This window comes from Aplosporella prunicola, assembly GCF_010093885.1.
Source record: "Aplosporella prunicola CBS 121167 unplaced genomic scaffold K452scaffold_71, whole genome shotgun sequence".
Lineage (NCBI taxonomy): Eukaryota > Fungi > Ascomycota > Dothideomycetes > Botryosphaeriales > Aplosporellaceae > Aplosporella > Aplosporella prunicola.
In genome coordinates this window covers 1-24,288 of record NW_022983599.1, presented here as the reverse complement: position 1 = coordinate 24,288, position 24,288 = coordinate 1, and the positions used below count along the sequence as shown (strand labels likewise).

At 58.2% G+C, this 24,288-nt stretch overlaps 13 protein-coding genes across 13 annotated transcripts; 6 read left to right on the top strand and 7 right to left on the bottom strand.

The window, feature by feature from the left end:
- The first annotated feature begins 466 nt into the window (after positions 1-466).
- K452DRAFT_157642 (uncharacterized protein) lies at positions 467-1,545 on the top strand. Its single transcript, XM_033535616.1, has 2 exons — positions 467-1,195; positions 1,529-1,545. The coding sequence occupies exon 1, from the start codon at positions 668-670 to the stop codon at positions 1,151-1,153; it is 486 nt and encodes a 161-aa protein (XP_033391634.1). The 5' UTR covers positions 467-667; the 3' UTR covers positions 1,154-1,195; positions 1,529-1,545.
- A 1,360-nt stretch (positions 1,546-2,905) lies between these two features.
- On the bottom strand, positions 2,906-4,410 carry K452DRAFT_303192 (uncharacterized protein; the record flags this gene model as incomplete). The annotated part of the gene is made up of 3 exons (XM_033542694.1): positions 2,906-3,979; positions 4,039-4,286; positions 4,350-4,410. 3 exons carry the CDS (start codon positions 4,408-4,410, stop codon positions 2,906-2,908), a joined length of 1,383 nt encoding a protein of 460 aa, XP_033391633.1.
- A 1,717-nt stretch (positions 4,411-6,127) lies between these two features.
- K452DRAFT_322768 (uncharacterized protein) lies at positions 6,128-7,068 on the bottom strand (the record flags this gene model as incomplete). The annotated part of the gene is made up of 6 exons (XM_033544551.1): positions 6,998-7,068; positions 6,911-6,937; positions 6,811-6,847; positions 6,694-6,751; positions 6,590-6,626; positions 6,128-6,538 (listed from the first exon to the last, which is right to left on the bottom strand). Exons 1-6 carry the CDS (start codon positions 7,004-7,006, stop codon positions 6,128-6,130), a joined length of 579 nt encoding a protein of 192 aa, XP_033391632.1. The 5' UTR covers positions 7,007-7,068.
- A 174-nt stretch (positions 7,069-7,242) lies between these two features.
- Positions 7,243-8,418, top strand: K452DRAFT_322767 (uncharacterized protein). Its single transcript, XM_033544550.1, has 2 exons — positions 7,243-7,456; positions 7,517-8,418. The coding sequence occupies exons 1-2, from the start codon at positions 7,261-7,263 to the stop codon at positions 8,257-8,259; spliced, it is 939 nt and encodes a 312-aa protein (XP_033391631.1). The 5' UTR covers positions 7,243-7,260; the 3' UTR covers positions 8,260-8,418.
- A 135-nt stretch (positions 8,419-8,553) lies between these two features.
- K452DRAFT_157493 (uncharacterized protein) lies at positions 8,554-9,354 on the bottom strand. The gene is made up of 2 exons (XM_033535615.1): positions 9,309-9,354; positions 8,554-9,255 (listed from the first exon to the last, which is right to left on the bottom strand). Exon 2 carries the CDS (start codon positions 9,208-9,210, stop codon positions 8,779-8,781), a length of 432 nt encoding a protein of 143 aa, XP_033391630.1. The 5' UTR covers positions 9,211-9,255; positions 9,309-9,354; the 3' UTR covers positions 8,554-8,778.
- Positions 9,355-9,429: 75 nt separating this feature from the next.
- Positions 9,430-10,209, bottom strand: K452DRAFT_292840 (uncharacterized protein). Its single transcript, XM_033541456.1, has one exon. The coding sequence runs from the start codon at positions 10,200-10,202 to the stop codon at positions 9,447-9,449; it is 756 nt and encodes a 251-aa protein (XP_033391629.1). The 5' UTR covers positions 10,203-10,209; the 3' UTR covers positions 9,430-9,446.
- Positions 10,210-10,632: 423 nt separating this feature from the next.
- K452DRAFT_303188 (uncharacterized protein) lies at positions 10,633-11,139 on the top strand (the record flags this gene model as incomplete). Its single annotated transcript, XM_033542693.1, has 1 exon — positions 10,633-11,139. One exon carries the CDS (start codon positions 10,633-10,635, stop codon positions 11,137-11,139), a length of 507 nt encoding a protein of 168 aa, XP_033391628.1.
- A 677-nt stretch (positions 11,140-11,816) lies between these two features.
- K452DRAFT_322765 (uncharacterized protein) lies at positions 11,817-13,145 on the top strand (the record flags this gene model as incomplete). The annotated part of the gene is made up of 2 exons (XM_033544549.1): positions 11,817-12,051; positions 12,112-13,145. 2 exons carry the CDS (start codon positions 11,817-11,819, stop codon positions 13,143-13,145), a joined length of 1,269 nt encoding a protein of 422 aa, XP_033391627.1.
- Positions 13,146-13,584: 439 nt separating this feature from the next.
- Positions 13,585-16,106, bottom strand: K452DRAFT_157479 (uncharacterized protein). Its single transcript, XM_033535614.1, has 3 exons — positions 15,904-16,106; positions 15,202-15,841; positions 13,585-15,142 (listed from the first exon to the last, which is right to left on the bottom strand). Exons 1-3 carry the CDS (start codon positions 15,938-15,940, stop codon positions 13,696-13,698), a joined length of 2,124 nt encoding a protein of 707 aa, XP_033391626.1. The 5' UTR covers positions 15,941-16,106; the 3' UTR covers positions 13,585-13,695.
- Positions 16,107-16,184: 78 nt separating this feature from the next.
- K452DRAFT_207981 (uncharacterized protein) lies at positions 16,185-16,601 on the top strand (the record flags this gene model as incomplete). The annotated part of the gene is made up of 3 exons (XM_033536128.1): positions 16,185-16,207; positions 16,297-16,393; positions 16,533-16,601. Coding segments are annotated over 3 exons (189 nt in total), but the record flags the coding sequence as incomplete, so codon positions are not given.
- Positions 16,602-16,677: 76 nt separating this feature from the next.
- Positions 16,678-18,439, bottom strand: K452DRAFT_292837 (uncharacterized protein). The gene has a single exon (XM_033541455.1). It carries the CDS (start codon positions 18,290-18,292, stop codon positions 16,856-16,858), a length of 1,437 nt encoding a protein of 478 aa, XP_033391624.1. The 5' UTR covers positions 18,293-18,439; the 3' UTR covers positions 16,678-16,855.
- A 113-nt stretch (positions 18,440-18,552) lies between these two features.
- K452DRAFT_292836 (uncharacterized protein) lies at positions 18,553-20,115 on the bottom strand. Its single transcript, XM_033541454.1, has one exon. The coding sequence runs from the start codon at positions 20,039-20,041 to the stop codon at positions 18,746-18,748; it is 1,296 nt and encodes a 431-aa protein (XP_033391623.1). The 5' UTR covers positions 20,042-20,115; the 3' UTR covers positions 18,553-18,745.
- Positions 20,116-20,257: 142 nt separating this feature from the next.
- On the top strand, positions 20,258-23,547 carry K452DRAFT_280780 (uncharacterized protein). Its single transcript, XM_033539467.1, has 5 exons — positions 20,258-20,368; positions 20,425-22,457; positions 22,593-22,820; positions 22,938-23,058; positions 23,163-23,547. The coding sequence occupies exons 1-5, from the start codon at positions 20,359-20,361 to the stop codon at positions 23,222-23,224; spliced, it is 2,454 nt and encodes an 817-aa protein (XP_033391622.1). The 5' UTR covers positions 20,258-20,358; the 3' UTR covers positions 23,225-23,547.
- Positions 23,548-24,288: the final 741 nt, after the last annotated feature.

The following is a 24,288-nucleotide window of genomic DNA, read 5'->3' as shown; positions in this document are numbered from 1 at the left end:
GGGTTGCTGAAACTCGGGGCGCAAAATGGCGAGCTCTCAGGAATGTGATGAATGGATGAGCGACGGAGATTGCTGAGCGATTGACGTTGATACAAAGTGATATCGGAAACGATGGTGAATGATGGAAAATCGGGAGAAGCACAAAGGAAAACGGCTCTGGTGAGAAAGAAGAAAAGAAGGAAATTCTCTGTCTGTTGCAGCAGCAGTTCCGGCCGTCAAGGAAGGGCCTCCGGGGGGGGCGGCGGCGTCGTATGGCATCCCTCATCAATTAGACCCTTCGCAGGGTGAAACCGCCACATCCAGGCACGAGCGAATGAGACAAGACCGCCCGCTCGCTTGGCCCGCGACGGCGGGACGCCACGCCCGTCACCAACATGCTTGACCCCCTTTCTCCCTTCTCTCGGTCTCCGTGAAGCGGGATTGCGATGGAGCAGCACCAGCACTAGCACCACCAGCAGCCGCGCACGCACCCACGTACGCTTTCCATACTTGCTTACCCAGTAGACCTCGCAGTGCGCGCCGATCCCCGCGGATCCGATCGAATAATCCACGCTGCCGATCGCTCGCATGCACACATCCCGAAGCAGCCGCGCCAGCGGGGGGCGCGTGTGCACCCTGCAAGAAATCGCAAGCAAGAACTTCGTCAATCGTCATCGAGACCTACCGTATGACGCAGCCAACCTGTCCCATGCATCCATCTCCTTCGACGTTCGAAATAGCTCTCCTCTTCGTATCGCGACCCCGCGCACGATCGAGCCAGATCCCCCCCCGCACACATGTAAACATACCGTCAGGCTGCATACACACAGCCGCAATGCGCGAGTCTAGCCCCCAGCCTCCCAGCCTGCCTGGGCAAGGACGCTGGACTTCCTCCCGTCCGTCCCCTAAAATAAACAGATCAAACAAAAAAAAAAAAAAAAAACTCGTCTCCACCGGCAAACGCCGCCGTCCCCCCTCCCGGCGTGCCGGTGTCCCACCACCAAGGCACGCCAGGCACCGCAACGCAAGCGCAACGCCGCCACAGCGCGCTAGCAGCTTGAGCTGCCCCATTGCGCTGATGACGATCGCCCGTTCGGCCTGCGCTGCGAGTGAGGGCAAGCTGCAAGCTGCAAGCCGCACGCCGGACGCCGCACGCCGCCTACCGCGCCATTAATTCCCCCTCTCCCGAGTCCCGGTCGTCCAAGCCGTTGTTAGAGTAGGTACGAGTGGTTGAGCCCTTCAGCCTCTGGAGTTCTATGTAGTGCGGTGGGTAGCTCCTACCTTTCTCTCTCTCTTTCTCTTCCCCTCCAGAAAAGTCCGCGCGCGTGCATCTGCGCCAGTTCCCTCTACTTTTTGGCCATACATACACAGTACTATTTTCCCATTTTTCTTTCCAAAAAAAAAAAAAAGCCAGCAAGCCAGCAAGCCAGACCCCGAAGCCATCACCGATCGAGCTACTGCGTCGAGACCTTGCACTTGCTTGCACTATCGCTCACTATCTCTTACTATCCTCCACTACCGCCGCTATCACTCACTACCGCCACTATAGTTCGCCATTTTCCACATATTTCGCTACCGCGCACCACGCCTACGCGGCATGGCGCCCGCGGGGGCGCGTCCAGACCTACCCGTTGCCGTTGCCGTTGTGACCGCTTTCCCGCACTAGTCCGTCCGCCCGCTTTGCGTTGGATTGGCTTGGTTTTGGCTTATCGGGGCTGGGCTGGACTGGGCTCTGGGCTCTAGGCTCTGCGTGTGGTGCGTGTCTGCTGGGTGCTGGGTGGGGGGGGAGTGTGTGAGTGCGGGGTGGGTGTGTGCGCGGGTAGGGTATATGGGTAGGTAAGTAAGCTAGACGGGCAGCACTGCGTGGATGAGTAGAGCACATAGGTAGGCGGAGTAGAGCAGCAGGCTAAGATAACAAAAACCACGCAAGCAAGGCCAAAGGAAAGGAAAGGCCTCGTTCTCACTCCTAGTTATACTAGCTATCTACCATCCTAATACCTCTAACCCTCTATAGATAAGTAGTAAATACAAATACGTTCTTCCTCGTCTTCGTTACTATTGCTCGATTTTAATTTATTTTCTATATTTTACCTCTTACCTCCTACTTCCTACTAACTATCCTATCATTAAGGCTCTTATACACATCCCTATCGATTATATCTATATAACTATATAGCTATATCTTTTATATTTCGTATACGTACTTAATATTTTAAATCCTACTATATTACAATATAGAGCGCACATATATATATATATATATATATATATATATACTACGCGGGCGATTTTCTCAATTCATACCTTACCCCTCCTCCCCTCCTCCCCTCCCCACGCATACAGCAACAACCACACAGAATAACCCAACTATCCAATCCAATTTATACAGCAACAACCCTCAAATATACTAATAACACTAACACCACCACAGTAGCTTAACAAAATATAACAACAAAACAAGACAGAATAAGAGAGGAAAAACGCCTTCTGCGCCTAGTAAGTAGGTACGGTAGGGTAAGTAAGTGTGTAGTCTCAGCTTCCGTGCTCGCCTTTCGCCTTTGCCTGATCCGATTCATCCATCCACCTGCAACCACCACCATAACCACCATCACTACCGCCATCATCGCTATTGCTATTGCTATCGCTATCGCTATCGTTGTCGCTTGCTGCAATCCGCATTCCGCAATCCCACAGCCCAACACTTAGCTATATAGGTACCTAATACTCGAGTCGAACCGCCATTATGTTGCTCGCTCCTCCAATCCACCGCATCGCGCATATCGCACATGCCAAAGCCACAGCCATACCGTAGCCATAACCGTAAACACAACCACAACCGCAACCACCTCCTCCACACACGCACATTTCCATCCCATGCGAAACCATCAAGTTCTCCCAACCCATCAACCATCACCCCCCCCATCCATCACGCCTTCTCCTGACTCGCCCCCTCGTGCTGCTGCTGCTGCTGCTGCTGCTCCCGTTCCCGCTGCTGCAACGCCTCCTGTCGCGCCGACTCGGCCCTCAAAACCGCCGCCATGGCCTCGTCCCCCTCAACCTTCATGCCGTCCGACGACGCTTGCGGCTGCGGCTGCGGCTGCTGATGCTGCGGATGGGGCCCCTGCTGGTGCGGCGCCTGGCCCGGAGCCGGCTGCGGCGTGCTGCTGTTGCTGGGCTGCTGCTGATGGGGGTGCTGTACCAGATGATTGTAAGACACGGGCGCGTAGGCGGGGAAGCCCGCCGACGACGACGAGTCGGCGCGCGGCGGGAGGGCGGACGACGAGGCAGGGGAGTGGTGCAGGGTGCTGGGCGCCGAGTGCGCCGACGGAGACGGCGTGTGGGCGGTGCCTGCACCGGAGAACGAGTGTTGGTGCTGGTGGTGTGGGTGCGGGTGGTGGGGGTGTTGGTGGGCAGAGGTGGGGTGATGGGGCGCAGAGTAAGGAGAATGAAGCTCGGCATTACCTCCAGCGTTAACTGAAGTCATTCCTGCACCACCGCCCCCGTTCTCTTCGCTCCTTGGCCTCTTGGCCGGCGGGTATTCACCGCCCGTCATGTACTGTGGATCCTCGTGCTGGTGGCCGTGCTTCTGGCCGTTGTTGAGCTCCGTCGAGGCATGCGCCGCAGCGGCCTGGGCAGCTGCAGCTTGAGACGCGGCTGCCTGGAGTTGCGCCGCCGCAGAAGACGTCATAGGGGCCGTCGGTGCCGACATGGAGTCGTGCTGCGACTGACCGAGGTGGTTCTGGGCCTGGTGGGCCTGGTTGTTCTGGGGCTGATGGTGGTGGTGATCGGCGCCTTCCTCACGCGACAAGTTGATGTCGGCCGGCGGGTCGGGGAATGTGCCCTGCGCCTCGACCAGACGCGACTGGAGGTTGATAATGTAGTCGCGCAGCGCGTAGTTTTCGGCCTGGATGGCCTTGTAGCTAGTCGCCATCTGCTCATAATCCTTGACCTGATCCTTGAGCGACTTGATGTACTCCTCCTTACGCTGACGGAATGCGCGCTGTCGAATGCGTGTCAGTAGCTCTTATGCGGCGACTCGAGGGGCGCGGGTCGACGTACCTGTGCGGCGCGGTTCTGAGCGGCGCGCTTCGACGTCGAGAGCTCGCGCCGGCCCTTGCGCCCACCCTCGCTCAGGTGGCCGTCGCCCGCCTCGCCCGCGCTCATGGGGTATCCGCTTCCGGCTATGGCGGGGTCGATGTGGTGGTGGCCGTGGACGTCGGGTGCATGGGCTTGCGGACCGGGCGCGACAGGCTGCGGAGGGGGTTGTGGCTGGCCAGCACCCGCAGCGAGCAGATGCTCTCTTAAACCTAAGGCGCAGTCGTCAGCGTCGAGTAGCCGGGGGGTGGGAATGTCAGCTCGGCGCGGCTTACTCATCTCTAGGCTCTGCTGCAGGCTCGCGTTAGCACAGGCTCTCTTTGGGGCAAAGGGCATGGGAGGGGCATGGATTACCGGTGGTGACTGCTGCTGATGATGCTGCATCGTGTAGGCGTAGGGAGTCGTCATTCAACTATGGCGGGCCGGGCGACGCCTGTGGTCAAGGAGGATGGTGTCGGTGGAGGAGTGGTTGGTGATGAAGGGCGGCGGTGACGGTGACGGAATAGAAAGAGCAGCTGCGACGGGCGGTCAGTCGTCGGGTGGGTGGGCGCGGGAGGGGCATGTTGAGCGTGGAGCTTTCGCGACCTCGTCGACCGCGCGAAGGTGAGCTCGCTCGCTCTCCAGCACTTACTTTTGGAACTTGGACGTGGTCTGCTGAATAAGTCTTGCTTAGGTGATGGGAGGGGACTGTACCGCTATCTTATTTAAAAGGATTGCCGCCGAGCAAGCGAACAAGGCCGGCCGAGGCCGAGCCACCACCAAAGATCCTCGACTTCGACCACCTCTCTCCGCTCTCCAGAGCTCTCCCTCGCTCCAGCTCCCTCGCTGACCAACTTTCTCACCTGCCCGCTACGGCCGTCCGTAGCTATTTCCGTCGGACCCCTCGGCTACGAATTACACCCCGTCAGCTTTCATTACCCGCTTACCAATCCCTTGCTCCACCATCCACCGACCCCCCTCCCCTCCGGCCCTCCCCTCCACGCACCGCATGACCTCCCGTACGTAGTAGTTACATGGCAGGCTGACAGCGATCCATCTGCCTGCTCTTACATAAATCGACCAGCCCTCGATATGAACTGCTTAAATTAGAAAAAGACCCCCACTCCTACCAATTCGTCCATGCCCACACCTATCGGAATCCGTGGAGCCTTATGCGGGTCCCACCGAATCACGTCTCGCCATTCTATCAGGCTGGAGGTTGCAACGCTGTCCATTGGCAAATCAGCTGCACGAGCACCTCTCCAATAGGTGCAACTGCAAGCGTATTAGGCAAAAACCCAACAATCTATCCTGATGGCTGCTTGGTCGCGATATCCCGGTCGCCGAGACGCTGTGCGCCATGCGCGTCTCAGAACAACTCCGCTGCTGTGCGGAGAGCGTTACGTAGCAGTGGTCTCTTTCGTCGATCATGGCACCATCACGGCGCCTGATAAGTGCATGCGAACGCAGTGAACTGGCCTTGTTCACTCTGATGCCGGCGATCTCTTCATATCTGTGCAGCTTCACAACAGCAAAATCCCGGAACATTACTTAAAAATATGATTATCACTATGTGATATCCAGCCTGAGGGCTCCGCTTAACGCCTAGATGGGCTGATGTTTTATCTACAGTCCGGTCTCATCATAGTACTAACTGTTTATAAGGTTTCTTGCATTGTAACGGCAGAGATGTGCAAATGACCACCTACAACCTAGCCGGAAATAGGAGTACTGAAAAATATTTCGACCTTCGGAAGTTCTTAACCAGGTTGAACGTTGACTGTATCTAGTAGTTTGAACACAGTATGAAGGCATATCTGAAAATGCTTAACAAACAACGCATTGGAACCCCAGTTTCTACGAAAGGGTAGAACTTAGCCTCTAGGTTGCCAACTATGGCTCGCTAATGAGACATCAAGCCAGAAAGAAGCAATCGCATCTCATGGTTCAAGCCAAACAGGGTAGAACCAAATAGCAAACTTTTCTTGTGAAGACCATATACTCCGTCCCTGTAGGGTATCATTGTGCCAGACCACCAACTGCCGAAGAACGCCAGATCAAAGAGATGACTGCCTCAAGCACCGTTGGGGTAGCACGTCTTGCAGGCGGTGTCGATGCAAAGCGTGCCGTGGTTGGGATCGTACAGCTCATAATCCACGTCACTGAGATCCGAGTCGTCTTCCTCCTCGTCGGCCAGCTTGGGCACGACAGTCTCCTTCCTTTCCTCCTTGGTGTCCTCATCTCCGCCAAACGCCTTCTTGAAACCGCCCTTCTTGGGAGGAACGGGTGTCTCCTCGTCCTTCTCCGGCTCGCCGAAGGCGCTCTTGAAGCCACCCTTCTTGAAGCCGCCCTTCTTCGCCTCACCGCCGGGCTTCCTGAGATCGATCTTGACGAGGCCGGACTCCTCGTTGGCCTTGCGCTCGGCGCGGCGAGCCTTCTCGGCGGCCATGGGGTCGCGCTGCATCTGCTTCATCTCCTTGAGACGCTGTTCGACAAGTTAATTGATCTGACTTTCACGTAGGCGTGATGCATGTACTGTGGGCAGGTTGCGAACCTGCGATTGGTGGTCGCGCCTAGAGATGAAGTCAAACTGTTCACGGGTCTATGGGGGATCTTGCCTTCTTGTGCTGATGATCGTACGAAGTCAAGTGCGTCTCATATTCGTTCGAGCGGGCATAGCCCTTCTGGCAGAGCTCGCCTGATGCGATCGACGTCAGCGGGTGGTCGTCGCAATTGATGATGTGAAGGATGACGAACAGAAGAAATTCTTGGCGGCTTCGCGAGCGCTCTCGGTCTATTCGTGCCGCGTGTCAGTGAGCGACGCGCGCGTCGTGGCGTGGTTTGTCATGCTACGAACCTTGGGCGCCGGGTTGGTGAAGGCTCTCTTGGGAGACTTGTGTTAATCGGCGGGAACTTGACTCAGACTGGGGCGCGAAGGGCTTACGGGAGGCATGTTGATGGCGTCTTGGGAGATTGCGCGCGTGAGATGGAAGGATGTTTGTCGCGATGCGCGTGTGAAGAGAGGTTGAGACTGGATTGAGCTCCGAGACCCTGACGAAATGCCGTCGGCGGCTCGGCCAGAACATGCACCGAAGCACCGACTGGCCGACGCATCAGGGCGCGCAGAAAGTTGATGACACACGCCCCAGTGGCCCCCTTCCCCGGATTCTTGACTCCAATCTGCAGCCTCCCCCAGCAACCACCACCATGACTCCCGAGTCCCCCGACCTCGCCGAGGTCCAGTCCGTCTTTAGTCTGCAGGAGCTCGAGCCCTCGCCCGTCGACGAGGAGCCCTACGAGAATGAAAAAGGCTACTTCGAGCCCGAGCCATCGCCGTCGCCGCCCCCGCTGGTCGCCCGGGCCACGACTTTAGGACTCAGCGGCCATGGCCCCGTATATTGGCGTAAGCCCACTTTAAAATAGCCGTTTCCCCAGACGCGACCACTGACAAGGCGGCCCGCAGTGACGCGCATCCAAAAATACTCGTCCTACGTCTTCACCGCCTACACGGCCGCGCACCTCACCAACACCTCGATCCTGCCGCTCGTCACCCGCTCAATTCCCGACTCGGACACGTACCTCTTGCTCACCCGGCCCTACTACCAAGACTTTCCCTTTGAGCCGCTTCTGGTCGTCGTCCCGCTGGCCGCGCACATTGGCTCGGGCCTGGCGCTGCGCCTGTATCGCCGCCGCCAGCTCGTCGCCCGCTACGCCGGCGAGCGCGCCTCCCGCCACGAGCGCCGCAGAGTCCCCTGGCCCGCCATGTCGGGCACCTCGGCGCTCGGGTACTCAGCCATGTGGCTGGTTGCGGGGCACGCGTTCATCAACAGGCTGCTTCCGCTGTATGTCGAGGGCAGCAGCGCCGGCGTCGGCCTCGAGTATGTCAGCCATGGCTTTGCCAGGCACCCCGTAGCCTCGTTCACTGGCTTTACTGCTCTCGTCGGCATCTCCGTCTGGCATGGCGTGTGGGGCATGGCCAAGTGGTGGAGGAAGAACCCCGCGAGCGTCACGAGGGGCGGCCTTGGTGGTGAGTTGCAGAAGAAGAAGAGGTGGTACGGCATCAATTTCATTGCGGCCGCTTTGACGGGGTTGTGGCTTGCGGGCGGGCTGGGTGTCGTTGGTCGCGGTGGTGCTGCCAAGGGCTGGATTGGCAAGCAGTACGACGAGCTGTTCAGGAGCATACCCTTCTTTGGACAGTGGTTCTAGGCAACGCCTGGATCGATGTGTATATGTGTGATGCATAGCGAGGTGTAACAGCGGCGGTACGATTGGCATGATATGTACGATCCGCTAGATAGATATCCCAGATTAAATAGATAAAGATCTCCCGTATTACTAGTAGATAAAAACAAGGAAAGAAGGCATTCAACATGGAAAAAACAAGCTGCAAAGTCAGGACAACTCACATATAGCCACACGCATAGGGGCCCACAGATTCCTCTCAGAGCTCGACACAAACAAGTCTCCCGCTGTAGAAATCGGCACTGAAGCCGAGAGCGTAGCCACAGTGACAGCTGGTTCCCAAGAACTATCTCGATGCCTCCACAAAAGGCCGAGTTTGACGCTCAAACGACGCTGTCCATGCTGTCGGTGGGAGAGCCTTGTGCTGTCTCTGGTGGTATTGTCCCACAAAACTGCCGCTCGAGTTCTTAAAAACAAGCGCAAGGGGCCCGAGCTATTATTCGCTCCAGTACAGACTTCCCAATCCACGGTCAACAACGTGCACTACTCGCGCAAGGTGAATCGTCCGCGTTCGGTCTCGCCCGACGAGAAGAAGCGCCTCCATAGATTGGCGAAACTCGAGGACGTCGCGCCGGTCCTCGATGAGGATATTCCCTCGCTCCAGCCGGGATTCGTCGATCCGCTGGACACGGTGGAGGATTGGGACCCGGAGCGTTCCACGGAGGGAGGAGAGGAGCCGGCGAGGAGTAGCTGCGGGATTGCTGCGGGACAACTGTGCTGTTCACTGATGCGTGCCGTTTTGATAGTAGACGGAGGAGCAAGCGTAGATCTTGTTCCTTGGTGTGGGACATTGAGAAGCCCTTCCTGATACAGAGCATGACACAAATGGGCTGTGTCTGTGATGGCGTTGGTCGCGCTTACGAAACTTTGACCAGCTTCTTGTGGGAAAGGTGGTGCATGGGGTGAATGCCCCATGGCATTGTCATTATCCTGTTATTGCGGTACGCGACGTGCTGACAGCTATGTTCGATTAGCATATGCGTGGCGATTGGGAATGGGATGATATGGCTTACCCGTGGATGTCTATGAGTCGTAGGCTGGGTCGCTTCTTGGGAGACGCTGTGTAGCCTCCGCCCGTGCCAGCTCCGGCACATGCATAGCCGCAAACCAATGACTTAAGCACAAATAGCAGAGAGGCAACAAGAAGCGATTTATTTAAGCCCGGCGGCCTTATCAGCCAAGTCCTTCAAGACTTCGAAGCCCATCTTATCATCATACACGAACGCACGAACAGGAGGGTCACCCTCCCTCCACGTCTGCGTGCTAACATACAGTTTGTTATAGACATTACTCCAGAGCCTGTAGGCATCATGCGCGATGGCGTCATCAGCAAAGCGGCCGACCCTAGTCCAAATCTTCTTGAAGCTAACGCCGGAGTGGCATTCAAAGCTGGAGTCCCTAAACGCGCGCATAACCTCAGGCTGGATACCGAGCTGCGCGACGGGGGCAAACTCGTGCTCGGCAGCGAGCTTCTCGCACACGAGCGCCAGGTCGAGGTCTTCCATGGAAAGTCCCGCCGGCCGGTGCGTGGTCCAGCGCACGTAGACGTGGTTGCAGAAATTGCTCCATTCGGGGTGGTGGTTGCGAGTGATGGCCTCGGCGGCGACGCTGTTCATGAAGCGCCACGCGCCCTTGTAGTCCTGGAAGTAGTAGCTGCGGTCGATGCCGTTTTTGGCCGGCAGCAGTTTCCACTGCCCATCCTTGGTCAGGGAATAAAGCTTTTGCTTGGCAATCTCGGTGTCGGTTTTCTTGGAGAAGTTGACGTCGTCGAATGACGGCGCGCTGGAGTCGCTTGCGTAGCCCCGTTGGAGAAGGGCGCGTGCCGTGGAGGAGATGGCAGGGCTTGCCCGGATTGGAGAGATGGCTCCGCGCGCTGTCCGCAGACAATGCGCCCGTGTCAAGATCATCTTCGCGGTGGTTGTTGTTGGTTGGTGGCCGTAGCTTCAGGCTCTGTTGGGAATAGCCTCTCGGGATAATGTTCGACCAGCCTTCTCTATCTACACTTCACTCGAGACTCGACTGTGCTCGACACTGTACAACGAGCGCCAGTAAAGCCTCAATGGTGAAAATGCTCCCAGATGTGTTAGAGACGTTTATCCGGAAGCGCGATGCAGCATTGCACGCGCAAAACGGAAGGAGCCTTGCCAGACGTCGCTGTCTGCGAAAGACAACTGGACCATGTTCTCCTTCAACACGTCTCAAGCTATTAACTCGAGCTCCTCACTAGGCAGCATTCATTACCAAATCAACAGCAGAGACTATTCATTTCCAGCTTACGCAGCAACCAAACCTTCGCGACCAACTACCAAATCCGGAAGACATTAAACAAGCGCCATCATGGCAGCCATCTTGCTAACATTCACCTGGGCTAACCCCCTCTACTTCGGGCCGCAACCACCCACGCGAGCAGACTACCGCAGAGCCATGGTAGCAATGGCGTACATAGCACCCTTCAGCCGGCTGCCCCCGGAACTGCGCCTCATGGTAGCCGAACACATGGACATGTCCGACATCGCGGTGCTGACACTCAGCCACCCGCCCCTGCGGCGGATTCCGGGCTTTGTGCCGATTCTCAGAGGCGACGACCGCTTCAACTTCCTGAACATCATCTTGCGCGACCTTCCCATCCTGTACTACTGCGCTGACTGCGAGTGCTTCCATACTTCGCTGTTCGGCCCTACTTGTTCCGCCTATGGTCTTCCGTCTATCGCCTGGCTTCGTCCCATTGCTGCATCGCATTGTCCCATTGTTCAATCTTTCGGCGTAACGCTTTGCCCCTTGCAGTTCTTGGATGCGGTCAGGAGGGTGAGACAACACCCGATCAACGTGGACGAGGATGTTTGAGTGTTGGTGCACAGTGTTGTCACTACGAATCTTGAGTACGGTGTCAAGTTCGCAATAGTACCGTCAACGCCAACTCCTTCGCTAAACATTTTTCTCGCAGTGTTGGAATTCTTTCTTTCAAGCCCGCGGGCGGAACAGTCACGTACAACTGACACGACAATGTTTATTGGAAAGTCCCGTGTCTTGGAGAAAAAGACGGGGTGGCGATCTTGGGCGATTGGGGGCATGGATAGCAGAGTGCAGGGTGTTGTTCACCACTGCGCCGAGTCTATGAATCATTTCGGGGGCGGCGGGTGTCATGCAATCGTAATGGGTTAATACAGCCATGGCCGAGTGCATTCTAGCTATCCAGAAACACAGAATGTCGCTTTGGCTGTACGCGGTGCGCGGGTGCGCGAGCCGGAGGAGCTGAGCGCCCTGAAGCTACAGAGTAAGTGTTTGCGCGTAAAAGATTAGTGGGCATAGAGACCGGTTGTTTCCTAAACACCCTAATGGGCGGAGTCATGATTGGACACATATGCAGTCCACATATGGTTGAACACCTCTGCAAACCATGGAACCACCCCTCTTCATTCTGGTCAAAACTCACTTTCGCCTAGAGTCCACCATATATATCTTCCAAAACGCACACAAACCCTTTCTATGCTACTCGTCACTCCATCCCAATCGCTGCAAAAATGAGGTTCGGAAAATACAAGAGCCGCATATTTTCGAGGCCTGCAAAGGCCGTTCGCCGCCTCTTGTGCAAATACTGCAGTCGCACCAAGCGCTGCATCTACATCAAGGGCCGCAGCCACACCAAAGGCCACATTCACAACCCATCGCATCCCGACTGCCATGAGGCAGAGGACCGCGAGCCGCGGCACGGGCTAGAGCTGTCGCGGGATGCGCTGGCGCTGCCAACTCCCTCAGGTAATTAGCTGGTATCTCTACCGCGCAGCGTAATGTGCGGCGCCGTCTAACCATCAGCAGAATACGCAAAGTTCAGCCAAAACCCCTTCCAGGGCGACGACAACAACGACGATGACAAGTCCTCTATGACTGCCTGCTCAATGAAGGTACAAGGAGGAAAAGACGATGACGTGGACAGCGCATACGGCTCTCGCTACAGCGACACAGGCTCCAGCGGCACGACCTTGCGGGGAGAAGAAGAAGGCGCCTCGCTCGCCTTCAACGTGCACCAAGCCGAGTACAGCGTGCTCTTCCAGCGTGCCAAGCACGTCATGGACAGACACTTCCTCGGCCCTCTCCACGGACTCCCACTATCTGCCCTCTCAGCCGCCCGAGCAGAGGCTTATCCCGGCGGATTCCTAGTCAACCAGCAGTGGCGCGCCCGGATCATAGAAGGGCAGTTGTTCCTCGCCGCGAGGTACGAGATCAAGAACATGTGCCTGGACCGGAACCTGCGGAAATTCATCGACAGCCACACGCGCACCATCTGTCCCCATGTGCGGACACACAATGTTGGGCGCGAGGACAGCGTGTGCACGACGCGGATCCCGGAACTGGACACGGCCAGACTACACGGTGACTACCGTTATCACCACATCCGGCTCGAAAAAGACCGCTTTCCCGGCTTCGTGGGCGAGATGAGGGCGTGTCGGTTTTGCCCCACAGACTACTGCGTCAGAGTCTACGACAAAGGGCCTATTGAAGGCTTCATGGTTTCCATTAGCACTTGGCATCGCTTGGGCCGCTGTCGCTCACCGGAGGATGTTGTGTGGCAGAGATTCGTTTCCGGAGCTGAAGCGACCTGGCGCTCACGGGCAAGGATCCGGTATGCGCATCGGGACGACCCTGTTCCGCCTCATGAGGCGGGCAGTATCCGGCGTAAGTACGAGGGTTCAACAGCAGGGGATGATAAGGAGGTGAAGCGGGAGGAGGCTATGCGGAAGAAGGCGATGCAGAAAGAGGAAAGCGCAGTGCAGAAGGCGAACAAAAACCCGCCGCCAAATGCACGCAGACGACATCGCTCGCCGGCGCGCTTTGGCGTTGGCTGCCGCTAGTACAACTGCGTGCACATCGAGTGCGGGAGCTTGCGGCGCTTGCGGTGCTTGCGGCTGCTGCTAGGTAGGCTGTGTGCGCTTTCCTTCCTTGCATCCTTGCCTCCATTTACCTACCTAACTTTTAAGCGTACGCTTATTTTTCCGTCTGGAGCGTTGGCCTGCCTAAGGTAATAGGTACCTGGGCAGGGCCCGTCTAGGACGCCCATCGCTGCATAAAAAAGCACTGGGTTCGTGGGTATATGGCTTGCTTCCGCTCCTTGCATCTTTACGCCTCCGTGCCCATGTGGAAGAGATATGGGGGCATACGTGGCGTTAGTCCTCGTGGGCATGTGGAGCTTTATAGCGTCTGCTGTCTCTGCGCCCGCGTGCCCCTTGGGAGGGTTTCGTGTACATAGGTGATAGAAAGAACGAGGACACAAGCCCCTCTACCACGTTTGAATTTACTCAATAGCCATACCGCCGCAGCGCCACAGGGGTGGAAAGCATAGACCATGTACGCGTGCAGAGGAAGTGGTTTGTAGGTATGTATGTGTAGGTAGTGAGGACCAACCTAAACCTTCCGCCTCACCAACCCCCTAAAAAAATCAAAGCTATTGCTATCACTCTGCAGCGCCCACGTCTTCCCGGTGGCACGATCCTCCCACCCCAGCTCCTCCACAAGCAACAAGCCCCAATCGGCCGTGATGCCCTTGACTCTAGCGCGGACGCCGCCTTCGGCTTCCAGCGTTATGATCTGGTCTGTGTGCAGCCAGAGGTCCAGATACATTTCGTGGAGGGAGCCTTTAGATGGGATAGTGGTAGAGGGTATGGTAGAGGAGGAAGAAGGCGTTCCGCCCCACCCCTCACGACAAAACCTTGCATACAAGCCCTCCAGCACAACAAGGACATTAGCAAGCAACTTCTCAGCGCGGAAAGCGGGCAGGCCCGCCGCGCGCGCGAGGTCGTCCAGCGACGTCGTCGGCGCGGCGTTTGCGACGTTGATGCCGACGCCGGCGACGAGCGTGTAGCTGCCGCCCGCGTAGCTGCTGTTGATGAGGACGCCGCCGATCTTCGTGAAGTCTTTCGCCTCGGGGGCTTTGCTGCCGCTGGTCACGGTGGTGCTGGTGGTGGTCGCAGGCGCCAGCGCGTAGATATCATTCGGCCACTTCAGGCGCAGCGGCAGGGCTTCATAGCCCTTCCCATACGACTTCACCGCGATTACCGTCGCCAGCGCAGCAAGATACTGCACGAAGATGACGGGGGCATGCGCCAGCGTGGCCGGGTGCTCAATCACGACGCTATACATAAGCGAGCCGGGCGGCGAGACCCAGACGTTGGACCCGCGGCCGCGGCCCGCGAGCTGGGTTGTTGCGGTGGCCGTGAAGCCCGCGGGCAGGCGTTTTAGCAGCTTTGGGTTCTTCTCCAGCAGCGTGTTCGTGCTTGTCACGACTTCCCCGTACAGCAGGTGCTGCCCGAAGACGGGGTTGGTGAGGCGCGCGCTTGTGGAGTAGAGCGAGAGCGCGCTGAAGAAGGCGTGGTGGTTCCAGTAGGGCGTTTCTTTGCTGGAGGGGAGGGCGGTCTCGTGCGCGACGAGGCGCTTGACGAGCGCGTCGTGGTCGAGGATGCGGTCGCCGGCGGTGGGGTCCGCGTTGTCGTCGTTGCTGGTGCTGGTGGTGCTGTCTTCGTTGGTGACGGCAGACGACGCGCTCCACTGCGCGGGCTTCTCCAGGTGGAACGTGTCGTTTTCGGCGCGGATGAGCTCTTCGCCTCCCTCGACGGTGATGATGTCGTGCCAGGAGGAGACGAGCTCGGCCACGTCCTCGGGGCGCGCCGACGAGAGGTGCAGCCGCGACAGCGACGGCACGGCCTGCGCTTCCTGGTTGACGAGCAGGCCCAGCTTCAGCAGGCAGGCCTTGAGGAAGTCGGTGCGCTGCTTGTCGTCGGCGGCCAGCGGCTTGACGACGTGCTCGTCGTAATGCGGCACATTGTCGCCTTTGGTGAGGTTGACGGCGGCGAATCTGCCACTGCGTCAGCTTGCTTGCAATACCCAGCTACTCCGCGCACGAACTGAACTTACTCTGGATGCGGCCCGGTCAGGATCACGCTGCCCTCGCCCACCTTGCGGTACACGACGGCGGCCGCGCCCGCGCCCGCGTCAACGTGCAGCTTGCCCGTGTAGCTAGCCAGGACCTCGACGCCGCGGTGCGCGAGCTTCTCCGCGTCGACAAAGACGCCCCCGCCGTTGTAGTACGAGCGGAACGACTCGGGCACTGCACCGCCAGCAGCGAGGGCGTCTTTATTGACGCGCAGCTCAGCCGCCAGAGCGCCTTGCTCGCTATGATAGACAAAGCCAGGAAACGCGAGGCCTCTGCAGACGCCCGGGAAAAACGCCAGCTCGCGGTCCCCCACAACCTCCATCTTGGGGTCGCCCTTTTCAAACTCACAGCGCGCAGAGGCGTAGTAGCCGCCGGCGCAGAAGCCGAGGTACGCGCCGCCGCGGTTGACAAAGGCCGCTATGCGCCGGTTGCCCTCGCCGTTCAGCGTGCGGCAGTAGCCTAGGTCCGCGCCGCCGGGCACCACGAGCAGCGCGCACGACGCCGTCCACGGCTCTTTGATCACCGCCGCCCCGTCGACGGGCAGCACGGCGTAGTTGGGCGAGAGCAGCCGCCGCAGCGTCCACAGGCAGTGCCGGACGCTCTCGACGGTGCTGCCGTTGCCTGCGCGCTGGGTTAGCGGCGCGTGGCTTTTGTTGCTTGCGGCGGCGGCGGCATGTATATACCTGAGTAGACGAGCACGTTGGTCCGCTTGCTCGCCATGCTGCTTCTTGCTTGCTGGCTTGCTTGCTTGCGGCGTGACCTAGCTGGTGATGGTACCTAGGTAGGTAGGTGGTGAGCCAGACAGACGGGAGACGGCGACGTTCCGAGCCTCTCCCGAGCCAGCTTGCGGGCTTGCGATGCCGATGACAGACTCCAACTTCGCGCAGCACCGTGACAGCAAAAGCGCTTCCCGAAAATGTCAAACAATGCAAAGACAGGCTCCGCAGCGACGAACGTCAGCGTTGACGACGACGAGCCGGATGACTGGTACGCGAGCTCGCCCTATCCGCCGCGACTGCTGTGGCTATGTACCTAGTGGACGTACCTACTTACTCGTTGCCAACCACGGCCGGCAGGGACAAGCGGATATTCTCGACGGGCTGCGCGGTCGAGAACGCCAGGATGACCGACTGCTACTACGAGACGAAGGACTGGCGCGCGTGCAAGAAGGAGGTGAGTGTTTGCAGTGCGTGCGTGAGACGGGGCGAGACGTTTGGCTGGCTGCTCCGATCTTCGGCGCCGCCAATCATATCGGCACGCGCTGCGTTCCTGGACTTCTGGACTTTTGGACTTGAGGCTGATGGCTTGCTAGATGGAGGCGTTTAGGGAGTGTTGGAAGCGGCGGGGCAACGATCGCAGGACCGAGTCCAAGGATGTTTAATTGAGCTTGCGTGTTGAGATGCCGTTGTTGTACACGAGCTCGTTTGCACTTGTTTTGTTGACATACAGCAATACCGAATATTCCATGTAGCCTATGTGTGCTGTCCAAATCAAAAGGCTTATACGTGTAGCCAAAATGGCAAACCAAAGAGACCTTTCTAACAGATATCGTCTCCCAAACCAAACATCCCAACCATCAAAAATGCTCATTGCTGCCATCAAATCGTCCACTCCATCCCTCACCCCAACATAGCCTCATCGCTTCCCCAGATCCACATCCGCAACCATGCGCATCTTCTCCGTCCCCTGCACAGCCTCGTCTCCCAGCCCAAAGAACGGCTTCACAGCCACATCGACCACCTCCTCCATCAAGCCCTCCACCAAGCCCTGCAGCTCATCACCCGTCTGCCTGAAATCCGGGAACGCATTAACCTCCAGCAACCAGGCCGTGCCCGCCTCATCGACCATAAAATCCAAGCCAAACAGCTCAAACGCCGACGGCAGCGGCTGGAAATGAATCATCATCTCACGGGCGGCAGCCTCGAATGCCGCACCGGTAACGCTGCAAATCTGGTCGAAGACATGGGCTTTCCAGCCGCCATCAACGCCATTGAGCGGCGACGCGGCGTCCTCTGCCTGGTCGGGCAGGTCCCAGAACGCGCGCACGCTGCCCTCGCGCTGCTCCGAGCCCTGCAGGCACGTGTTGGTGAGGTGGGCGCGCAGGTCGGGGCCGCTGCCGCCGTCTGCGGTCGAGCTCGCCCATGGCGCCGCGTACGGCGCTGCGGCGAAGAGCGCGAGCATGGGCTGGTAGACGTAGACTTTCAACGCACCGACGGCCAGCACGTACGTCCGGATATGGAATTTGCGGCCCTCGAACTGGAGGGGCGGGTGGATGTACGGCTGCGCAATGAAGTGCCGCAGCTGCGATGTGATGACGTAGTTCTTCTGCTCCGTGGTGACCTGGATCTGGGAGAAGTCGAGAGGTTTGTGCGAAGAGGCCGATCCGGCGTCGCTGCGGGCGTCGGTGGCGGAATGGCTCTTGGAGATTCTTGAAGAGGATCCGTTTGCGGAGGCGCCGTCGACCTCTTCTTCCCCCTCCTCCTCCTCATCCTCGCCCTCGCCTTCGTCGTCCGAGTCTGGTCGCTCGGCTTCCCACTCGTCGAAAATCGCTTGCAGTTCTTCTTCCGACGAGAACAGGCGGATGCCCTGGCCGCGATCACTCATGCCCGGCTTCAGAATCCACCATTCCTTTTCCTCGTTGCTCTTGCCTTCATTCCGCTGCCAACTCTCGTGTAACTCGAACGCCTCGACCAGCGCATCGTCAAGGAACTCGGCGTAGTCCAGCTCAAAGTCTACGCTCGGCTTGACGTGTGATTTCAGCACGCTGTCCGGATGTTTGACCACCCAATGGTGGCATGTCGTCGCGAGGTAGTGCTTCCGGATCAGCGCTTTGCGGATGACGTATGCATTGATAAGGCAGCGAGGCCGCTCAAGCGCAGAGTCAAAGTCCAGGGCCTCGTATGCGCGGAATTGGAGCAGCGGGCCGCCTGACGAGGGATACTCGTCCAGAGACTTAATGAGCTCGTAAGAGGACTCGGGCAGCTTGGACTTGAAAGCGGAAAGAATCAGAGGCTGCACGTAAGGGTCCTCATAGTCGATGAGGGCGTAGATGGGCTTGCCTGTCTCGACCATGGTGGGCGATTGACTGGAGGAGAAGGCAAAGGAGTGAGGGCGCAATGCTTTTTTTGCAGACTGCAGGAGAACAAAGCAGCTAGAAAATGTGACGCCACGTAACGACGACCGCAACAAGGAAGGCCTGTCTCTTGGCTATGTGTCGGGCGTTGTGGTCGCCGGCAGCGATCGGATCTGTTGGAAATTTCTTCCCGGCCGTTCGGTTACCCCAGGGCCGATCTCCCCATCCGAAACGTCAATGCACACTCTGCGCCGCACGTGACCGCTATACGAACTGCATTTATGGTGTTGAGCTTTGCGCTACCCCCTCGGCTTATCCAGCACGCTGATAAAATCCCATCCATGCGCCCACAGAGACGTGCTCTGCCGCCAACGCCGTACAATGCTCCTTTGCCCCGGAGACTGGTCGCCTGAAGCACATGCACAATCCAAAACCGACATTCGACACACGCTTCATTCCTTCTTCGCCGGCGCCTTTGTGAAAAAGGCGCTCAGCTTCTTCATCCCCGTCGTGTTTACTTTGGCCAACTGCTTGACGCCTCGGCTCTGATTTTTCTTCTTCAAATCATCTTCCTCCTTTTTCCGCTTCTTCTCCGCGCGCACTTCTGCAGCCTCGTCGTCATCCACGCCCCGTTTCCGGCTAATGTTGTCGGACAAAGACCGCAGCGCTTGGGCTTGCGAGCGGAGAGACGACAGGTGCTCAAGATGCGCATCCAATGTTGTGAAGTCGATTGGCTTGTTGGATTTGAGCGCGGTCTGGACAAGGGAGCGAAGGGCGGTGAGAAGGTACGAAGTAGACATGAACTCAATCGCCGTGCGCAGGCGAAGGAGTCGCGGTACGCCCTCTGGCGCGACGATCGCTGGTTTTGCTGGCGCGGGTTTGACCGTATCGGTGGGCTCCGCAGTTGAAGTAGCAGCTGCAGTTTGAGACTCGGCTGAATTCTGAGTCTCAGGGTTGGCATTTGAGGCCGTTTGGCTCCCGCCGGCTCCTGGTGTTTCCACTTCTGCACCTTCAACGGTTGCTGCGCTTATCGTGCTTTCTTCTCTTCGGATGTTCATGACCGGAACCTCTAAAGCCTTCCGAACAAATCTCTCTTCCATCGACGCCGGTAACCCATTGTCTACGAGCTTTTCTGCCTTGGCCACTAACTCTCCGACAAGCTTGTCGATCGACAGCCGATACATCTTCTCGTCTCCCGCATCTACAGTATCGCACACCGCGGCCATCCTCTCCTCTAACCTCTGCCTGATGGTTTGACGGGTAATAAGCGCTCGTAGGTGTGCGGATGAACTGCTTAGCGAGTCCAGGTGGTCGTCCGCAGAAAGAAACATTTGCTTCTGGTCTTTGGCCGAAGGAGCAAGCGCTGGAAGAATCAGGAAAAGGGCATCCAGAGGGGTAGCCACAAAAACGTCGGGCGACTTCAAAGTGTAGCCTTTTTCGAGAGGACCCTGCACATCACCATCGGCTTCCGACGGCTCCTCCGGCGCATCGGGCATCTCCTGTGTCGAGCCATTGCTCTCGGGGTTTTGTTCCTCTTTCGTAGCTCTTTCTGGTGCCAGAAGCCAACTTCTTGGTGCGCTCTTCGGCGCGGCTATCCTTGTGAACTCGTAGAAGCCATTCTGGGGACAGCAGTAATAGCGGGACTGGGTTGCGGTCGCAGGGTTGGGGATGGTGACTATGCGCGCGTCGTCGGAGACGTTCTTGGGGAGGACGAATAGCTTTGGCGGGTCTGCAACGCTGGCAGGCATAGTTGGCCCTGCCGATTGCTCGCCATTGGCCGCGGCAGACTTTGTTGCGGGCTTTGCGGGGCCTTTCGAGCGTGTTTTCACCATGGCGATGAAGAGGGTGGTGGGAGACGCGCCGTAAATTGAAACGCGAAGACGCGCCGCGCGCTAGCACCGTGGCACCCTTGCAGCGCCCGAAGCCACACCCGCTTCTAAACAAACATTCGAGATCGACGTCAACAATCGCTGACGGACATGGGCCGCGAAGCACCTTGGCCCCATTTACCGTCGGTGTTAACCTTGCACTTTGTCTTTCCCAGCTGATCGTCCGGGGGTTCGCCATGTCCAAGGGTATATATTGCTTGCCATTTCCCCGTCTGCCCACATGCTTACTCATGGCCTCAAAGTACCACCACCGAACGAGCCCAGCTGGCCGCCCAAGTCGCCGCATCAAGCGCTGCTGAGCTCTCCCAGCGGTCGCAAGAAGTGGCAGCAGCGCCGCGACAATGCCTCTCCGTCGGCTTCGCCAGCCAAGCGACTGTTCGGAACCCCAAAAGCGGCATCGCGCGCGCCGATATCCCTGTCCGACGACGTGGACGACAATGCGGAGGACGAGGATGAGGAAACCCTCCAGTTGAAGCTCCAAGCGATCGAGGCGCGGCTCAGGCTCAAGAAGTTACAAGCGGCAAAGGCGAAGCAGTCTACCGAGTCCCCGCCCGACAAGAGCAAGACTGGTGGGCCATTGAGCCCTCGCGCCAGAAATCCCTCTCATCAGGCACCGTCGAGGCAGGCCGAATCGGCGAGCGCTGTCCAGGTTCCTCTCTCGCCATCGGCGGACCGAAGAGCGCCGCAGAAGCCCGCGTCCCCAGCGCGCGTGCTGTTAGGCATTGACAAAGGGCTCCGGGCTCAGGACGTATCACTGAAGAGGCCGTCAAGCTCGAGAGCCACGTTCCGATCTGGGCCTGAAACACGCCACGGACGGTCCAACTCTTATGCCGGGGCTAGTGGCGCCCAAGGTCGCAATAGCTCACTTGACAAACCGAAGAGTTTCAGCGAGCGACTTGCCGAAAGCCGAGTCAAGGAGAATGAGAAAGAGGCCAAGGATGAAAGAATCCAGAAGGCGCGGAGTAGAGGCTTCGGAATTGGCGCCAAAGACATGAATACGCCCTCTCAGCCGTCGAGTGAGAGCGAACCACACTCGTTCCATAGAGCAACGAAAAGCTCTCAAGACATACGCCAAACCAAACATTCGTTAACCAGCCCCACTCAGTCATTTGATAGCAACACTTCTAGGCCTTCTTTCCGCCGAGCAAACCCGTCCTTCGACTCAACCACATCATCAGCAGCCAAACACGGCAGGAAACCTTCTGCTGCTGAGAAGTTTAAAAAGCCCGCCGCTTCCGCGGAACCATCACGGTCATCTCCCGATGACACAAGCTTGTTCGATCCTTATTCTGGTATCCATCTTTCGAAGCGCAGTCTTTCACACAACGTCCTCAGCCGAGCCTTCTCAGGAAAGGAAATCTACCACTTACCACGCCTTCTCCAAACTGTCAAAGGACCTAATTATGAACCGCCGGATGTAGAGGCAGACTACGTAGTCATGGGTGTGATTGCTCAAAAGTCACAACCGCGGAATACTAAAAACCAGCGCAAGATTGTCTCAAGCACCGAGGATGATGACGAGGAACACGGAAACCGCTCAAAGTTTATGGTCCTCCGCCTCATCGACTTCAAGTGGGAGATAGATCTTTTTCTGTTCGACACAGCATTCCAAGCCTTCTGGAAGCTCACACCTGGCACGCTAGTCGCCGTCCTCAACCCCTCGATAATGCCACCGCGAGATCGCAACACTGGGCAATTCTCGCTGAAGCTTGGATCCTCGGAAGACACGATTCTGGAAATCGGCAACAGTCGCGATCTCGGCTTCTGCAAGAGCATCAAGAAAGACGGCGAGAAGTGCGGCACCTGGATCGACAAGCGCAAGACCGAGTTCTGCGAATTCCACGTCTACCTCCAAGTCGAGAAGCACAAGCGCGGGCGCATGGAAGTCAACACAATGACGGGCTTCGGCAGCGGGCCCAAAGGCCAAAAGGGCTCATATAGCAAGGGCAACGGCGGTGGCAGCGGCGGAGGAGGGGGTGGTGGGGGATACGACCGCTACGCCCTCCCCAGCGAAGGCCGCTACCACGACGCCTTCCTCCATGAGACGGCGTATATCCTCCCGGCCGGGATGACGGGCCGCAGCGCCGCGGAGCGGCTGGACGCCGACGACGGCGCCCTCGACCGCGGCATGAGCCGCGAGGAACTGCATCGCAAGCGGCTGGCGGAGCGGGAGCGGGAGCGCGAACTCGCCGAGAAACTGGGCCGCATGGGCGGGAAAGCTGGGGGGGAGTACATGCGGGCGAAGGCGAGCGGGGCGAGCGGAGCGAGCGGCGGAGTGAGCGGCGGGGGAGGGGCAGTTGCTGGCAACAGACCCGCGAGCGCCGCCACGATCCACCAGCACGCCAGCGACACCGACCCCCCAGCAGCAGCAGCGCGGCCCTCAATCGACGTCTCCAACCCCTTCAGGCAGCACGACGCGGGGCTAGACGCGCACGCGCCCCCCGACGCCGCGGCGCTCGGGCTCCTGGGCAAGCGCGCCGCAGACGTCACGCTCAGCCCCGTGAAGCGCAAGCGCGCGGCCACGACGGCTTCTGGTAGTACGGGGGGCACGACGGCGTCGGCGCGCGCGTTTACTGCTAAGCCTATGGGGTGGGGTGGGGCGGGGCGGAGGGAGTGGCTAGGCGAGGGGACGAAGGTCGTGGGGTTGGGGGGGAGGAGTCGTGCTGAGACGAGGAGGGGGACGGGGGGGGGGGGGACGAGGAAAGGCGGGATTGAGGTGTTTTTTGCTGGTGGGAGTGGTGGTGGTGGTGGTAAGGGTGGAAGTGCTGAGAAAAGCGAGAGAGAGGCTAGTCCGGCGAAGAAGAGGGCGAGGCTCGTTATTGAGGGGAAGGGGATCAGAGAGCCGGGAAGGGAGAGCTTGGGTGGGTTGGGCGTGGGTGGGGGGGGGGGGGGGGGGGGGGGGGGGGGGGGGGGGGGGGGGGGGGGGGTCGGGGGGGGCCGTCAAGGCTGAACTCTACGGTTAGGGTCGGTGGGCGTGGAGATAGGAACGGTGGCGTTTTGGACGACGAGGACGACGATGATGACGATTTGGAGATTGTGTAGGTGGGTTGGATGGGCTGGGGTGGGTTGATACTTGTACAGGCAAGCAAGTACCTAGGTCTAGGTCTAGGTCTAGGTCTAGTCTGCTGGATAGACCTGCTAGGCGCGGCCGCGGTAGAGCAGACCTACGAGCTGGTATCCTGCTGCTCTACTCTGCTCTGCTCTGCTATTCGTAAGCAGGATTCTCAGAGCTTTCCACACAGACGGTTTTCTTTTTGCTGTTTTCTATGGTGGTGGTGGTGGTGGTGGTGGTAATGAGGCTTGGGGTAGGGGTTATAAGTTAACCCTTAGGCACCTATGGTATAACATCACGGACACAGAATGAGCGTCTCCTCGACGACGTGCGCGGGTATCGTAGCAACGGAAGGGTACAGCATAAAACAGTTCATCAAAAGCAAAACCAACCAGCAACGACAAGCCCACCAAACCCCGCGGAAGACATACCGTAATCCTCTACTTCAGCGCCTTTAAATTGAGGCTCGTTCCGTTGAATCCGCGACGGAGCTCCTCGCATTGAAGAAATCCCTTTATTGAACTCGGTTTCCAGTACCCCCACATCGGTGTGCGGGCCTTGCACGCAGTTTAAGAAAGGGTTGCTTAGTGGGTGCAGCAAAACGGAACCACCCCCAACAACCCGCTCTACTATAACAAAACTAACCATCAGCATCCTACGCCAATACCGCGCACCAGCGCACTCTTCCAGCGACGAACAATACCGTCACGTCTCCATGCGCAGCAGTGCCTGCTCTACAGTAAGGGACTAGGACTGCGGGTTAGTGGGCTGTGGCAAGGGATGGAGACTAGACCACACCCGGGGCAGTGAAGATCTCTGGGGTGAGAGTGTTGAGCCATTGATGTGATGTAGCGAGCTGAGGTGGTAGCTGGTGAGCTGTTTGAGGCGCTTTTTATGCCACTGCTACTGCTGCGCGCTCACGGGCTGTGCAATGCCCTTCATACACGCTGGTTTTTCTTTTTCTGGTGACTGTACGGGGGTTGCAAGGGCAACGTACTGTTCTGTTTTAAGCCGCTGTGTGTGTATGTATGTATGTATGTATGTATGTATGTAT

Bases quoted from the DNA above. Each gene is read 5' to 3' on its own strand.
- K452DRAFT_157642 (XM_033535616.1), top strand. From the start codon at position 668: ATGACGCAGCCAACCTGTCCCATGCATCCATCTCCTTCGACGTTCGAA.
- K452DRAFT_322767 (XM_033544550.1), top strand. From the start codon at position 7,261: ATGACTCCCGAGTCCCCCGACCTCGCCGAGGTCCAGTCCGTCTTTAGT. The intron at 7,457-7,516 runs GTAAGCCCACTT...GGCGGCCCGCAG, and splicing joins CCATGGCCCCGTATATTGGC to TGACGCGCATCCAAAAATAC.
- K452DRAFT_157493 (XM_033535615.1), bottom strand. From the start codon at position 9,210: ATGGGGCATTCACCCCATGCACCACCTTTCCCACAAGAAGCTGGTCAA.
- K452DRAFT_292840 (XM_033541456.1), bottom strand. From the start codon at position 10,202: ATGATCTTGACACGGGCGCATTGTCTGCGGACAGCGCGCGGAGCCATC.
- K452DRAFT_157479 (XM_033535614.1), bottom strand. From the start codon at position 15,940: ATGGCGAGCAAGCGGACCAACGTGCTCGTCTACTCAG. The intron at 15,842-15,903 runs GTATATACATGC...CCCAGCGCGCAG, and splicing joins CAACGTGCTCGTCTACTCAG to GCAACGGCAGCACCGTCGAG. The intron at 15,143-15,201 runs GTAAGTTCAGTT...ACGCAGTGGCAG, and splicing joins CTGACCGGGCCGCATCCAGA to ATTCGCCGCCGTCAACCTCA.
- K452DRAFT_292837 (XM_033541455.1), bottom strand. From the start codon at position 18,292: ATGGTCGAGACAGGCAAGCCCATCTACGCCCTCATCGACTATGAGGAC.
- K452DRAFT_292836 (XM_033541454.1), bottom strand. From the start codon at position 20,041: ATGCCTGCCAGCGTTGCAGACCCGCCAAAGCTATTCGTCCTCCCCAAG.
- K452DRAFT_280780 (XM_033539467.1), top strand. The intron at 22,458-22,592 runs GTGAGCGGCGGG...CCCTTCAGGCAG, and splicing joins CGAGCGGAGCGAGCGGCGGA to CACGACGCGGGGCTAGACGC. The intron at 22,821-22,937 runs GTGGGGTTGGGG...GGTGGTGGTAAG, and splicing joins TAGGCGAGGGGACGAAGGTC to GGTGGAAGTGCTGAGAAAAG.